This window comes from Phragmites australis, chromosome 11 (assembly GCF_958298935.1).
Source record: "Phragmites australis chromosome 11, lpPhrAust1.1, whole genome shotgun sequence".
In the NCBI taxonomy this organism is placed as follows: Eukaryota; Viridiplantae; Streptophyta; class Magnoliopsida; order Poales; family Poaceae; genus Phragmites; species Phragmites australis.
Genome location: NC_084931.1, coordinates 13,462,074 through 13,477,808, shown reverse-complemented (window position 1 = coordinate 13,477,808; position 15,735 = coordinate 13,462,074). Strand labels below are relative to the sequence as shown.

The 15,735-nt window shown below is 44.3% G+C and overlaps 1 protein-coding gene across 1 annotated transcript; it reads right to left on the bottom strand.

Moving 5' to 3' along the window:
* Positions 1 to 5,958: 5,958 nt before the first annotated feature.
* Positions 5,959 to 8,013, bottom strand: LOC133885447 (uncharacterized). Its single transcript, XM_062325166.1, has 2 exons — positions 7,318 to 8,013; positions 5,959 to 6,272 (listed from the first exon to the last, which is right to left on the bottom strand). Exons 1-2 carry the CDS (start codon positions 7,900 to 7,902, stop codon positions 6,180 to 6,182), a joined length of 678 nt encoding a protein of 225 aa, XP_062181150.1. The 5' UTR covers positions 7,903 to 8,013; the 3' UTR covers positions 5,959 to 6,179.
* Between the last annotated feature and the right edge of the window lie 7,722 nt (positions 8,014 to 15,735).

The window sequence follows — 15,735 nt, the reverse complement described above, 5'->3', positions numbered from 1 at the left end:
CTAGGTCCAAGTCCCCACTCCAAATGTCGCCAAAATCACCGCTGGTGAGCTCCCAAAGTGCCCCCGGCGACTCTCAGCGGTCTGACCGCCACCCCTAGGTCGGTTAGATCGCCAGGGGTCATAACCCTCTGCACGGGGGTGGTTTGACCGTGTTTCTGGCGGTCTGACCGTGTTTCCGGTGGTCTGACTGCCAGTATACATGCGGTCTGACCGCTATATACCCAGACAGCACAGTTACTGCTTGCTAAAACTTGTAAAATTCATAATAAATTCTATGTAGCTCCAAAATTATGAAACAAATTTTGTTGGTTTTATAATAACATAATCTACCTATTAAAAATATTTACAGCCATTAAATAATGAATTAAATTTCTAATCATAATTAATTACATTAAAGGTTCATTAATTCACCGTTAATTCATCATAAGTCCAAAATTGATGAATCCAATTTTGTAGTTTCCTTATGACTTGTTCTATCTAGGAAAAATATTTTCATCCATTATATGCATATTGTGGCTGGATGAGTATGAGGTGAGGTGTGAGCGGTGCTAGGAGGGTGTTTAGCCTGCCCGGATGTGGAGTTCCCCTGGATAGGACGGTAGAGAAAAACCGGGCACCGTAGACCGTTTGCACTAGTTAAGCACTGATCGTCGGTGTAGTCAGCTTTAGCACTTACCTTACTCACCACACGCTGATATAATGGTAGGCAAGCCGAATACCTTCATAGCTGTGGCTTTGTGGGCGTGAACAACGACGGTGTGAGTGGGCGGGCTTGTAAGCGGTACTAGTTTGCTTTGGGAGTAGTTCTAGTACCGTCGCGCTGAGCATTGCATGCCCCACACGGTTGGGGCTGGTTGGGAAAGGTTGTCACGAGTACCCCCTTATGTGCACTTTGGCAAGTGGCACAAGCCGAATGGTCCTCGTATCATGTGGGTCCAGGAGTACCCCATTGCAGAATGTAAAAACAGTTCGAACTGCCGTGCTCTCGGTTATGAGCATGTCTATCACTTATCTGCACCGGTCGTAGAGTCTCGGTTATGGGCGATGGTTCGACTACCTGTTTGTGGATCGGTTATGTTGGAGTTATGTTGGAGTGATTGTGGTGTTGGTTCGGATATGAGATGGTTTGGTGTGGTTATGATTCGGGTATGTGGATGTGGTTCGGATACAGTGTGGTGGTTTGGGCATGGTGATCGAGTTGGCATCGGTTATACTTTGATACACTTGTCGGTTACATTTATATATGTTCAGTTGGTGGTGCGGGGTTGTTTCATATATGTTGGTTAAGCTAGTTGCTCACACCTATGTCTAGGTTGCTTACCGTTTAATTAACTTAACCATGTTAATTCTTGCTACCAGCTTAATGCATGACCCTTGGAGTCGGGAATATATATACCCATACTGTGTAAGACTTGTGAATACCTTCGTACTCAGGGTGCTGCTCTTAAGTTGTTGCAGGTTCACAAGTTGGCGAGGAAGAGGTGTTGTTTGGCTACTTTGTGCCTGCCAATCAAGGTGGCAGGCAGGAGTAGCACATTCTACTCCGAACTCGGTGCTCTTGGTATGGAGCCTAAGGGCATGCGGCTCCATAGCCTTTTGTTGTTTAGTTTATTTTCTTCCGCTGCATAGATCTTTTGTTGGTTAGGAGTTGAGGATTTTTGTCTCCTCCTAGCTCGCTTTTGTTGTAAATTGTTGAAATCAGTTGCATGCTTAATACTTGTAATACAAATGTTTATTCCTCGCTCTTTATTATGCTATGTTGTGATGTACATGTTGGAAGGCATGTGTTCCGATCCTTGGGCACAAAACACGTGCCGGGACTGTCGGAGCGGTATTTTAATTAATCGTTGAGGTTATGATTATGTTAATGATCTGCCTGATGATTAGTTTGAATACTGTTTGGTCAGGTCCTCACACCAACACTACTAAGCAGAACGCGAGATAGGAAGGAAGACGTGAGGGCGGTCCGAAAGATCGTCAAACACTCCCCTTTTTCAAAAAGATCCTAGCGGCACCCCAACAGGCGCAGTGATCAAGCCGCTAGAAATCTGAGGGGGCACACTAAAGGAACCAAAGAGTCCTTCAGGGCTAGCAACAATTAGTGTCTCTCTCTCTCTCTCTCTATCTCTCTCTCTCTCTCTCTCTCTCTCTCTCTCTCAGAGGATGCTTAAAAGCTCCCCCCATGACATGAAAAACTCGGACTTAAACTCAGAAGACTGATGACATCAAAACGATCGCTCCCCAGACATATTACGTTTGCCAGGGGCCGAAGTGGTACGACCAGGATGGACCATGGTCACGGGGAAGCTTGGATTCTACTTTTGGTATATGGAGTATAGGGGTACCCTGGCCAAAGGTTCCCCCAAGGAATATAAGAACCAGGGATGTGTATTTCCTAAAAACTAGTCGGTCGCATGACCAGGGTAGGAAGTCCCGCGACCAGTACGAGCCTTCCGCGACCAGCCTCATTAGTATCTCGCCTGAACTCGCGACCAGCCCCACTGGTCACAGGGCCAGACTTGACACAAACTGTCCAATCACATTTATTGATATCTACTCAAGTGTTTTTTTCCTTCCACAGGAGCCTTCCCCTATGAACAATGTCATGGACGATGCAGAAGGGTAGTGTCCCATCCCATGTCATTAAATGCTACGGGGTGGGGCAATGTAGACTAGCACGTTGCTGCACAACGGATGGGACAGTGTCAACAGGCCAATCAGGCAAGTCGATAACTCAACATACAAGCGGCAGGTAGAGCACCTGTACGAGATGGAGTGACAACCAAAGATCTACGGCGAATGATGAGGGGGTGTATCAAACCCTCAGGGCAAGTGGGCATGCTTTGTCCTCTGTAATGATGTCTTGGGTTAGATATTAGGATGAGTAGGAGTCCTCTGTTTGGACCCATGTGTAAGTTCTCCTCCTCCCTCCTATATAAAGGGGTGAGGACCCCGTTTGTAAGGGAGGAGGAAAAATCCTGGAAACTAGCTAGAAACCCTCCGTAACCCACTCAGATCCTCCATAAACACAACACAGGACGTAGGGTTATTATCCTTCAAGAGGCCCGAACTGAAAGTGCATCTAGGCCCCCTAAGTGGGTTTTGGCTAATTGATGACAAAACGATTAAGGGACTAATCAGTTTATTGGAGCTATGAACATATTTTAGTTCCATTGGTGAAGTGATACGACATTGGTGTCCCTCAAAAAGAAAAGAGAAGCAGTTTGTAGTACTCAATAGGATTTAATTTTATTTTATTTTTGAAATTGAGTTTAGGAAAGCCGTACTATCAAGAGGAATGCAATTAACAGTTTTGATGGTGTCTTAGTGCTCAAAGTGATGTCTTAGAACCAAAAGTTGAGAGACACATTCGCCCACGGACACCGGGAAATAGGCTAAGTTCTTATGAGTCCGGAGTCTCCGGTATACATCGAATATTCCGGTACCTGGTGTTTTTGGTCAGAGTCTCCGAGTGAGACTCCGCCAGAGAGTCTCGGTTTCGATTTATTTTTAAAGTGTTGGAGTCTCCGGGGTACACCGGATACTCTGGTATCTGGAGAGGCCAAAGACTCCAGCAAGTCTCCGGGAATATTTTTTGTTTGGCATTTAAGTGCCACCCAGAGTCTCCGGTGTACACCGAATACTCCGGATCAGTTAAACAGAACTATAATAGCTAGTTCTAACACTATTCTGGACTCAGTTTTGAAGTGCCACCCAGAGTCTCCGGTGTACACCGGATACTTTGGGTTAAGTCAACCAAAACAGTAACGGCTAGTTTTTGAGGGAAAGCTATAAATACTCTCTCACCTCTTTGCATTGAATGTTTTTGCTGTTGCTGCTGAGCTACTTCTTGACAAAGCCTCCCAAAGCATTGAAGAGCCCCTCCAAACCTCTCTAGTGCTTAGATTATTGCAACATTCGAGAGTTAGGGTTTGGAAGAGAGATTTGAGTTAGTGACCCAAAATCCAATCTTTGAGCATTGAGTTCGTCATCAAGCTTTCATTTGTGATCTTTTTCTCTTGGAGCCTCGTGCTCCTAGACAGCAAGGCGTCGCCCGTAGAGCACCCAAGGATTGTGGAGTGCCACGGGAAGTTTGTAATCACCCGTTGACTTGAGTAAGAACACCTAGCTTGATCTTTATGGTCGCTAGGAGAGGATAGGGTTGAAAGAGACCCGGCTCTTGGTGCTCCTCAATGGAGACGTAGGCACTTCTTAGTGAGGTGGCCAAACTTCAGGATAAATCTTTTGTCTCCTTTACTTTCTTGCAAGTTTTACTTGTTCTTGTTGTTTTTGGGGATTTTCCCAAATCCTATTGTTTGTGAGTGTTCTACTGCAGGGTGTTGTTGATAAGGTCATCATACATCTATTAGAACCTGTGGTAACACTTAGACTCAAGTAGACTTGCTTAGATTCATTTCGATTTTGCACACCTGTATAGGCTGGATAATCCGGATAAGACCGGATACTCCGGACACCAGAGTATCTGGACTCTGTCTTAATCCGTTGCTGAGTTTTAAATTTCAGAAATACCTATTCACCCCCCCTCTAGGCGACATCAAGTACATTCAATGGGTATCAGATCCAACTGTGAGGAACCGTCCAAATAGTATTCTAATTAATCATCAGGAGGATCATTATTCATAATCACAACCTCGACGATTAACCAGAATACCATTCCGGTAGTCCCGGCACGTGTTTTGTGCCCAGGATCGGAACACATGCCTTCCAACTCAAATATCACAACACAGTTTAATAGAGAGCAAGTAATTAAACTGGATTACAATTATTAAACATGCAACTGCTTCCACAATTTACAACAAAAGAAGAACAGCAACAACTAAGCAGCGGAAGAAAGACCTATACAACAAAAGAGTATGGAGCCGTATGCCCTTAGGCTCCATACCAAAAGCGTCGGAGTTCGGAGTAGAATGTGCTACTCCTGCCCGCCACCCGGATCGGCAGGCAAAAAGTAGCCAAAAACTGCCTCTTCCTCGCCGACCTGTGAACCTGAAAACAACTTAAGGGCAGCACCCCTTAGTACGAAGGTACTAGCAAGTCTTACACAGTATGAGTATATATATTCTCGACTCCAAGGATCATGCATTTAAAGCTGTAGCAAGGATTAAGACATGTTTAAGTTCATTAAGCGGTAAGCAACCTAGACTCTAGGTGTAAGCAACTGACTTAACCAACCACCGACTCAAACTCTGCCAACCAACTGACCACAACAGATATGTAAACAACAAGTGTATAAAAGTAAACCATTACCACCAAACCACCGACCACATACCGACCAAACCACCCCAATCCAACCATGCCACAACCCATATCGCAACTCTACGACCAAAATATGGTCGCTCGGTGGAGATAAGCGATAGCGATGCTCATAACCGAGAGCGCGGCAGTTCGAACTGATTATACACCCTGCAGGGGGATACTCCTGGACCCACACGACACAGGGACCATACGGCTTGTGCCACCCGCTAAGATGCACACAAGGGGGTACTCGTGACAACCTTTCCCAACCAGGCCCAACCATGTGGATCAACCATAGCTCGGCGAGGCGGTATTAGAACTACTCCTCGAGCAAACTAATACCGCTAAAAGCCCGGACTCAAACCGGACTCACACCGTCTATGACGAGGCCCACATGACCACGTCTGCGAAGGTAATCGGCTCGCCTACCATTATATCAGCATGTGGTGAGTAAGATAAGTGCTAAAGCCGACTACACCGATGATCGGTGCTTAACCGGTACAAGCGGTCTACGGTGTCCGGGTTCCCTCCCCGAACTGCCTGAGGACTCCTCGTGAGCAGATGACACCCCTAACACCGCCCACACCTCGTCTCAACTCACCACTCACAACCGACACATCATCAACATAACCACAAATGTGAACAGGTAAAAAGCCCTAGGCTCGCGACAACAGTGGACGCCGTCGTCGACTTCTACCGGAAAGCCTAAGTACCACTAAGCATAGCGAACTAAAATTAGACCGCGATGACACCACTAGGCTCCAATGGAATAACACATGACACGTGACCGAAATGGAAGAATGCATAGGCATAGGTTCTACCCAACTCGGAACCCGACACATGCAATGCATACTTAAGCGTAGATAACATATTAAATTTTCAAGTAGATACGGTGCAGTATGATAGATGCTTGCCTTGCTGCCCTAGCTGCCGCTCACAGCTACCCGAGTCACGATCACCACTGCGGGAACCTTCGGGGACAGCCTCGTTTGCCTCGTTCGCCGGGTCGAAGTTCCCTAAAAGAATCACGCGTGCAATGTAATGAATATGAATGACATGCAATGACGGAGGTGACATGCATTATGCCCTGCGCTTAAAACATCAAATATTTCCTAATTGCAATTAGCGTTAACCATTTAAACATTTCCTGAAATACTTTAAAGCACAAACCAAAGCTTAAACCAAACTGGAAAGTTAATTATGCTTAACATGAGGGTGTATATTTTTACTGAACAGGGCACAATTTAGCAAGACTCACAAAATTGGATTCATCAATTTTGGAGCTACCAAGATTTAACTATGAATTATCCAAGCTTAAACATGTTTCATTTATTCAATAAATTACAGCACATATTTCATGGCCACTGGTATTTTTAATGGATAGATCATGTCGTAATAAAGCCAACAAAATTGGTTTCATGAATTTTGGAGCTCTACATAATTTCCTATGCATATTTCAATATTTCAGCCGATTTATCAACTCAACAGATATTAAATTCGCAATTTCTGATTTCCTCAAATATTAAAACGGGCCCACGCCTTTTTCTACCGGCACCGATCTAGCCCAAGCCACTGACCAGTGGGGCCGGCTCCCTTGACCGAAGTCAAAATCAGCCACGGCCGCTGCGCGCGCGCAACTGGCGGACGGCCGGCGGCCCTTGCGGTGGCTGCCGGCGGCAAGCGGCAACCAGAACGGCTCGGCCGAGGGCGGAAACGGCACTAGCGCGAGCACACGGTCATGGCGGGGGCACACGTCGACGCCGGCGACGGCCGGAGCACGGCGAGCGGCGGCGAGGGGCAAAACTAGCACGGCGGCGGCACGGTTTTGACGCGCCGACGGCGAACGGCGACGCAATAAGCCCGGCCGAGCACACCTACACGTTCTACGTGAGCGCGTGGACCTAACGGCGCGGCCAAACGCCGAGGAGCTCGACGGTGGCACGGCCGGCGGCGAGAGCTGTGGCGCGGCGGTGCTCAGTCCTGCGCGAACGGCCGCGCCGGCAACAGGCCAAGGCTGAAAAAGCGTGGGCAAAGGTTTCAAGGGGTTGAGGGGGAGCTCACCGCGGGATTGGACGGGTCAGGGAGGGCTCGCAGCAGCAAGATCGACGATGAGGTTGGAGAACCGGCGGTCGGCGCCGTGGCAGGTGAGCTCGAAGTGGCTCGGTCCGGTGAGGCTGCTCCAAGCTCCTGCAGGTCCGGAGTGGTTGGGCAACGACGGACTTCGCTCGGCGGCGGTGGAGCCTTGCTGCAGCGCCGGCTCGGGGAAGAAGGTGCTAGCTTTAGCTCTGCGTGGCCGCGAGAGCAGGAGGGAGGAGCTGCTCGTCGTTTTGCTGAGAGAGAGAGCACGAGAGAGCTATGGCTGTTGCTGCTGAGCTGCTTGCGCGTGGCCGAGACAGCAGAAGAGATGGGCTGCTGCTGCTGTTGCTTGCGCTCAGTGAAGAACAAGCAGTGGAGAGAGAGAGCAAGGAGTGAGAGGGTGGCTGCTATGGCTGTCTGCTCGAGTGTGTGCTGTGTGCATGTATATGCCTGTGGAGCATGCCTTGCAGGTGAAGCCACCGAGAGGAGGAGAGCAATTTGCTTTTGCCTGCTTGGTTGCTCCTCTGCTGGACTCAGTGGAGAAGGGAAGAGAGAGATGGCGTGCTGCATTTTTCTGCTACTCCTGTGAGAAAGGATCGGGAGAGCTTGAGGTGGCAGCTTTGCTCAAGGCCAAGAATGGCTGCGCCGACCTGCTCTGCTGTGAAGGAAATATGAGAGAGAGAGAAGAACAGCAACAGTGAAGAAGCTAGATAAATTTTGGTGTTAGTTTGCACTAGTGTCTTCATTCTCTCATTTGCTTTCTCCAATTTCTCTAGTGGTTGAAAAGTCATCACAAAATTCGAGGATCAATTTTGTTGGATTCTATAATTCATGTGCAACCCATTTTAACTTGTTTGACCCATAATGCTTGAGCCAATTTCAAACTAAAATTCTCTAAACATGCAACCTTTACTAATTTGTGGTAATTTTTATGCCTTCAAAATAGTTCCCAAAAATTTGGAAAAATTCATTTATATTCCCCGTATGTCATGTACTAATTTCTAAAATTGTTTCTAGCCCTATGTTGTATAGTAATATGGTGAGTTGCTTAACAACGCATCAACTAATATTGATTTTTACAATTTGTTTAATTGAAAAGTGCATGCCTAAAATTGCTCAAAACCATTAAACATGATGTTAATGATACTCATGATGCTTAATTATCTAATTAAGGATTTTGGGCTATGACACCAACCCTCCTACAAAGCTTCACCGCTTGGAGGTTTCTCGATGTCGACATCCGGGGCAAAAGGTCCAAAAGAAGACGGGAGCCTGAAGTCTCCCAAAGATGATCCATCAAAGAACAGTGAAGGTAGTGGTAATGGTAAGGGAAATGAAATACCTTTCAATTACGATAGTTTAAATTCTTCTAACTCTTACATCTCTGTGCCTTCCGGGCGTGCACCATATTTTGATGGTACACATTACGCCGCTTGGAGGCATAAAATGAAATTGCATCTAATATCTCCTCATCCAAGTGTTTGGAAGATTTTTTGCACAGGTTTCGAGTTGTCGGATGAAGACAAAGATCTCACTCCCGAAGAAGAGCAAAATCTTCATCGCAATGCACAAGCCGCAATTGTATTACTTGGTGCCTTGAACCCCAAGGAATTCAACAAGGTTGATGGGCTTGAGGAGGCCAAGCAAATATGGGACACTCTCCAAGTTGCTCATGAAGGCACCACAAGTGTGAGAGAGTCCAAGATTGAATTGCTTGAAGGCAAGTTGGGAAGGTTTGTCATGGAGGACGATGAGACTCCTCAAGCTATGTATGATAGGATGATGGTGCTTGTGAACAAGCTAAGAGGGCTTGGGAGTGAAGATATTGATGATCAAAAGGTGGTGAAGAGATTGCTTAGAGCTTTTGCACCTAGAAATCCCACCGTGGTGACATTCCTCCGAGAAAGAAGAGATTACAAGAGGCTCACACCGAGTGATGTGCTCGTGAGGATTCTTGCACATGAGCTCATGGAGGAGGAAGCAAATGAAGTAAGGAGTCATGCCAAGCAAAGCTCCACCTCCAAGAACAAGGAAATTGCATTCAAGGAAAGCAAGAGCAAACAAGTTCAAGAATCTAGCTCAAGTGAAGATGAGAGCTCGGTTTGTGAAGAGGATAAAGAAATTCATGAAGAAAAGTGGCTATAGCAAATACAAGAGGGATATGCCCAAGAGAAGAACATCCAAGAGGGCGTGCTATGAGTGTGGCAAAGTTGGCCACTTCATTGCCAATTGCCCCAACAAGAAGAAGGGCAAAGACAAAGAAGAAAAGAAAAGCAAGCCATTGAAGAAAGACAAGTACAAGACCCACAAGAATAAGTACTCGGATCAAGCACACATTAGAGAGGAGTGGGATTCCAATTCCGACTCCAACTCTGATGATGAAGGGGTTGCCACAATCGCCATTCACAAGTCTACACAAAAAAAAAAAATCATTATTTGGCGAAATGAGCGACAACAACTCCCCCCAAGTGCTTCATGGCTAAAGGCCGTAAGATAAAATCACAATCCATGCTCCTAGATAGTGATAGTGACAGTGATAGTGATGGTGATTGTGAGTCTTTGCTTAAAGGTTTAAATAAGAATGCCATGTCTAAGCTAAAAGAATTAATGAAAACAATAGAGAGTCTTGAGGGAACCCTTGAGAGACAAGAGGACTTGCTCATCCTTGAAAATGAGAGAAACCTTGAACTCGAGGGGCTCCTTGCTAAAGAGAAGGAGAAAGAAGAGAAATTGTCCAAAGATCTTGATTTGGCCAACTCCTCAATTGCTAGTTTGAGAGTAGCAATTTCACACTTCAAGAGAAATTGTCATGCTTGAGTGAAAATTATAAAACTCTTGAAGTGCAAATTGATACCCTCAAAAATAGCTCACCCAGCTCTAATGATGCAAACTTGCTCTCTAATGCTTCCACTAGCAATGGTTGCTCTCGTTGCTTTAATGTTGATATAAATGCTTGTGCTACTAATGTTGAATCTTTGCAAGCATTGCAAAAATAGAATTAAAGGCTTAATGCTTTAGTTAAGTATGGGTTCATCAAGACCTACAAATCCAAAGATGTCCTATACAAAACCATTCAAGCCAAAGATAACAACCAAAAGAGAGGGTTTGGATTTGATCAATACACAAGCAAGCCAAATTGGCATGTGATGATAAATGGAATGGAGTGCCAAATTGGCATGTGATGGTAAATGGAATGGCATGTGATGATAACTCCATCACACAAGTCAAGCAATCAAAAGGCTATGCTTCTCAATCTAGTTTTTATGCTTTTTATATGCTTAAGAGAAACTACCATGGTAAAGTGGTTGCTCTATATGTTGGTCCCCGCACACAAGATAGAATTGTGAAAAGGAATGTTTGGCTACCAAAGATGCTTGTGACTAACGCTAAAGGACCCAAAAAAATTTAGGTACCTAAAACAAAGGCATAAACTTGTTTTATAGGCTTATTTCTCTGTTGGATCAAGTTGGGTGATCGATAGCGGTTGCACAAATCACATCACCAGAGAGAAGAGCATGTTTACCTCATTTGAAGAAAATGGTGGTTCACATGAGAATATCACATTTGGAGATGATGGCAAAGGAGAGGTAATTGGTCTAGGTAAAATTGCTATTTCCAATGATAATTCTATCATAAATGTTTTGTTAGTTAAATCTCTTAGTTACAATTTGTTGTCCGTGTCACAATTATATGAGATGGGTTACAATTGCCATTTTACTAATGAGGGTGTGACCGTCTCTAGAAGGAAGGACTCCTCAATAGCTTTCACCGGTAGGTTGAAGGGTAAGCTTTATCTTGTTGATTTTTCAACGGATGAAGTGAGACCTAAAACTTGCTTGATTGTGAAGTCTAGCATGGGTTGGCTATCGCATCGCCGACTAGCTCATGTTGGCATGAGGAATTTGTCCAAACTTCTAAAGGGAGAGCACATCCTAGGACTAACAAATGTCTCTTTTGAGAAAGATAGAATTTGTAGTGCATGTCAAGCCGGGAAGCAAATTGGAGTACCTCACCCCGCCAAAAATGTGATGACGACCACAAGGCTATTGGAGCTTCTTCACATGGATTTATTTGGTCCAATCGCCTACATAAGCATTGGCAGTAACAAATATATCTTTGTAATTGTTGACTATTATTCTTGTTTCACTTGGGTATTCTTTTTGCATGATAAGAGCGAAACTCAAGCCATATTCAAGAAATTTATGAGAAGAGGTCAAAATGAATTTGAAGTAAAGATCAAGAGAGTGAGAAGCGACAATGGATGTGAATTCAAGAACACTCAAGTTGAAGATTTTCTTGATGAAGAAGGGATCAAGCATGAGTTCTCGGCACCCTACTCCCCTCAACAAAATGGGGCCATCGAGAGGAAGAATAGAACTCTCATAGAGTCGGCAATGACCATGCTTGATGAATACAAGATATCGGATCATTTTTGGGCGGAGGCCGTCAACACCGCTTGTCATGCAATCAACCGTTTATATCTTCACAAGATCTTGAAGAAGACTGCCTGCGAACTCCTAACCGGTAACAAACCAAATGTATCCTACTTTAGAGTCTTTGGTAGCAAATGTTTTATTCTTAACAAGAAGGTAAAAAGTTCTAAATTTGCTCCTAAAGTAGATGAAGGTTTTATGCTTGGTTATGGATCAAATGCCTATGTCTATCATGTTTTCAACAAAACCTCCGGTTGTGTTGAAATTGCACGGGATGTAATATTTGATGAATCTAACGGCTCCCAAGTGGAGCAAATTGATCCTAATATTTTAGGTGATGAAGAAATTCCAAGCGAAGAAATCAAGAAGATGAAAATTGGTGAAATCAAGCCTCAAAAACCCCAAGAGCAACAAGTGGCTCAAAATGATCAAACTCAACCATCTTCATCAACTCTAGCAGAGTCATCAACATCAATTCAAGATCAAGGTGAAAATCAACTTCAAGACCAAGATCAAGCTCATGATGACTCCAACAAATTCTTATATGATGATTAAGTGGAAGACATTCAACCCCAATCCCAAGTGCCACACCCACGTGTTCATTAAAGCATCCAAAGAGATTACCCGGTGGATAACATACTTGGTGATATACAAAAGGAAGTAACTACTCGTTCTTGAATTGTAAATATTTGTGAATATTACTCCTTTGTTTCCTATTTGGAACCTTTGAAGGTAGAAGATGCTCTTGGAGATCCGGATTGGGTGATGGCCATGCAAGAAGAGTTGAATAACTTCAAGAAGAATGAAGTCTGGCCCTTGGTGGAAAGATCAAATCAAAACGTAATTGGCAACAAACAAGATGAGAACGGGATCATAACAAGAAACAAAGCAAGGTTGGTTTCTCAAGGCTTCACACAAATAGAAGTTTTGGATTTTGGTGAGACTTATGCTCCCGTAGCTAGGCTTGAGTCAATTCGTATATTATTAGCCTATGCTACTCACCATGATTTCAAGCTATATCAAATGGATGTGAAGAGCGCTTTCTTAAATGGACCAATCTCCGAATTGGTATATGTGGAGCAACCACCCGGATTTGAAGATCCTAAGTATCCTTCTCGTGTCTATAAACTCCATAAGGCGCTCTATGGGCTTTAAGCAAGCACCTAGAGCATGGTATTAATGCCTTAGGGATTTTCTTGTTAAAAAGGGCTTTGAAATAGGCAAAGCCGATTCTACTCTCTTTACTAAAAATGTTGATAATGATTTATTTTTTTGTCAAATATATGTCGATGACATTATACTTGGTTCTACTAATCAACTCTTTTGTGAAGAATTTAGTAGGATAATGACAAAGAGGTTTGAGATGTCTATGATGGGAGAGTTGAAGTTCTTTCTTGGATTTCAAATCAAACAACTCGAAGAAGAGACTTTCATTTGTCAAACTAAATATATCAAGGATATGCTCAAGAAATTTGATATGGAGAATGCCAAACCCATCAAGACACCCATGCAAGCAAATGGTCATCTCGATCTTAATGAAGATAGCAAGGGTGTGGATCAAAAGGTATATCACTCCATGATTGGTTCTTTACTTTACCTTTGTGCATCTAAGCTCGGAATTATGCTTAATGTGTGCATGTGTGCAAGATTTCAAGCCGCTCCAAAAGAGTGCCATTTAGGGGCTGTTAAGAGAATTCCTAGATATTTGTTCATACACCTTACCTTGGCTTATGGTATCCTAAAGGGTCATCCTTCGACCTTATCGGCTATTCGAATTCCGATTATGCTAGTTGTAAAGTGGATAGGAAGAGCACCTCGGGGACTTGCCAATTCTTTGGTAGGTCATTGGTGTCTTGGTCACCAAAGAAACAAAACTCCGTAGCCCTATCCACCACCGAAGTCGAGTATGTTGCCGCGGGAGCTTGTTGTGCTCAACTCCTATAGGTGAGGAAAACCTTGAGAGATTATGGCTACAATTTTACCAAAGTCCCACTTTTGTGTGACAATGAGAGTGCCATCGAAATAGCCAACAATCCCGTGCAACACTCAAGAACCAAACACATAGACATTAGGCACCATTTCTTGAGAGACCACTCAACCAAAGGGGATATCGATATTCGCCATGTGAGAACCAAAAAACAACTAGCCGATATCCTCACAAAGCCACTAGATGAGCAAAGGTTTTGCGAGTTGAGAAGTGAGTTAAATATCCTAGATTCTCGCAACATGGTTTGAACTGTTGCATATATTTGATTGTTGTAGTTTTATAGATTTGATAACTAGAAGTTTGCAAAAATGCATTTTGTGTGCTATTTTCAAAAATATTTTATTCTTTGATCTTATGATCATAATTTGCTACTTGTGGTCATAGTTATGTAATGATGTTTGTTGGCTAATCACAAGTGGCAAAAATGTCTTATATGTCCAACAATCCATCCCCCGAAACTTCCCATCGAATCTCAGCTCAAACTTCCAATTCTGTCAAAGTTCCAAGTACCGAAATGTCCAGACCAGGCCAGAGTATTCGACACCTGGTACTGTCTCTGAGTATGCTGAGTTCTGTCGAGTTGACAGAACCCGGACTCTTCGAGCTAGGCCGGAGTATTCGGGATCTGTCATCACTGGAGTTCGGACCAGATCGGAGTCTCTGGGCCTCCCAAGTTTTTAACCTTTCCCTACCCGAGCAGTTGCTTTCTTTCTACCACAAATTCATCTTTTCAACCCCTCTCTCCACAAAGAACTCCCTCCGGTGATTTCTAAGTTTGGCCAAGGATTTTTGGTGTTCTTCATCGATTCACCACCAACCCAAGGCTGGAATCTCCAGACCTTACTGTGGATCGACTCTCCGTGGTTCTTTTGCCCTAAAAAGGTAAATTCTTGAAGAATCACTCGATCTCTCAATGCTTTCATCTAGAGTCGATTCCCTTTGGTCAATATGCTCCTTATCCTTCCTAGAACTCATGTCTCTAAGGGTTTTGCAATGTCTCAGCTAAATTCCTCAAACCCTAAAATTTTGTCTCGGAGTCGGGCTACCCGGAGTATCCGGGGTAGGCCGGATACTCCAGCCCTGTCCAGCTTTTCCAGCAGCCTTATAATCATCTATGCTAATCCTCATGCAATCTTTTCTCAATCTCAAAGCCTATTTCTCTTGTGTATCTCAGGAGCTTTAATATGGGAGGAGATAGATATGTACAAGATTATGCTTTTGAAAGGAAGAAAAAGCAAAAGATCGATCATCAAGCTCAAGGTCAAAATTCTCCGCTGCAACCAGAGGATAGTGGCAGTGGACATGGAAGTGGTGAGCATGTCCGCAAGGTTGTGAAGAAGGTCAAGTCACCCGAAGCAATTGGGTGTGGCATTCAGCTTGATGAGGGGATAGTTGATGAAGGGCTACCAAGTGCAAATGTGACTCATGGGAGGACCAAGAATCAAGTTGTGAGAGGGAGGGGAACAGGAAGAGGAAAGGGAACAACCCCAGTTACAGCAGGAAGAGGTAGAGGAACCCTGCCTACAAGAGAAGAGAGAGGCAAGGGTAAAGCTATGGGCACTAGTTCGGGCACCCCTGAGGATGATATTGAGGAAGAGCAAGAGGAAGAGCAAGAAGGAAATGTGGTGATAGGCCATTTGAAGCTTCATAAGCCTATTAGGAAAACCACAACTTTTGAGATACCAAAGCAAACAGTCAACTATATGAAGAAGGCTTCGAAGGTGAATTCTGAGAGACATGTTAACCCATATGACTATGAGAAGAATGTGACAGATTATCGTTTCTGGAATGACTTCCAACCAGACTTTTATGAGACAATAATTCTTCCAAAGAAGAAGCCAATAACTCATATGCAATGGATTGACTGGGACTACATGGCTCAAAAGGATGATCCAATCTTCAATGAGGTGATCGCAGCTTGTGAGCATAAGAAGGTGAAAAATATTATGGCTCTCAAGAATGATTGGAGTGAAGAGGTGGTGG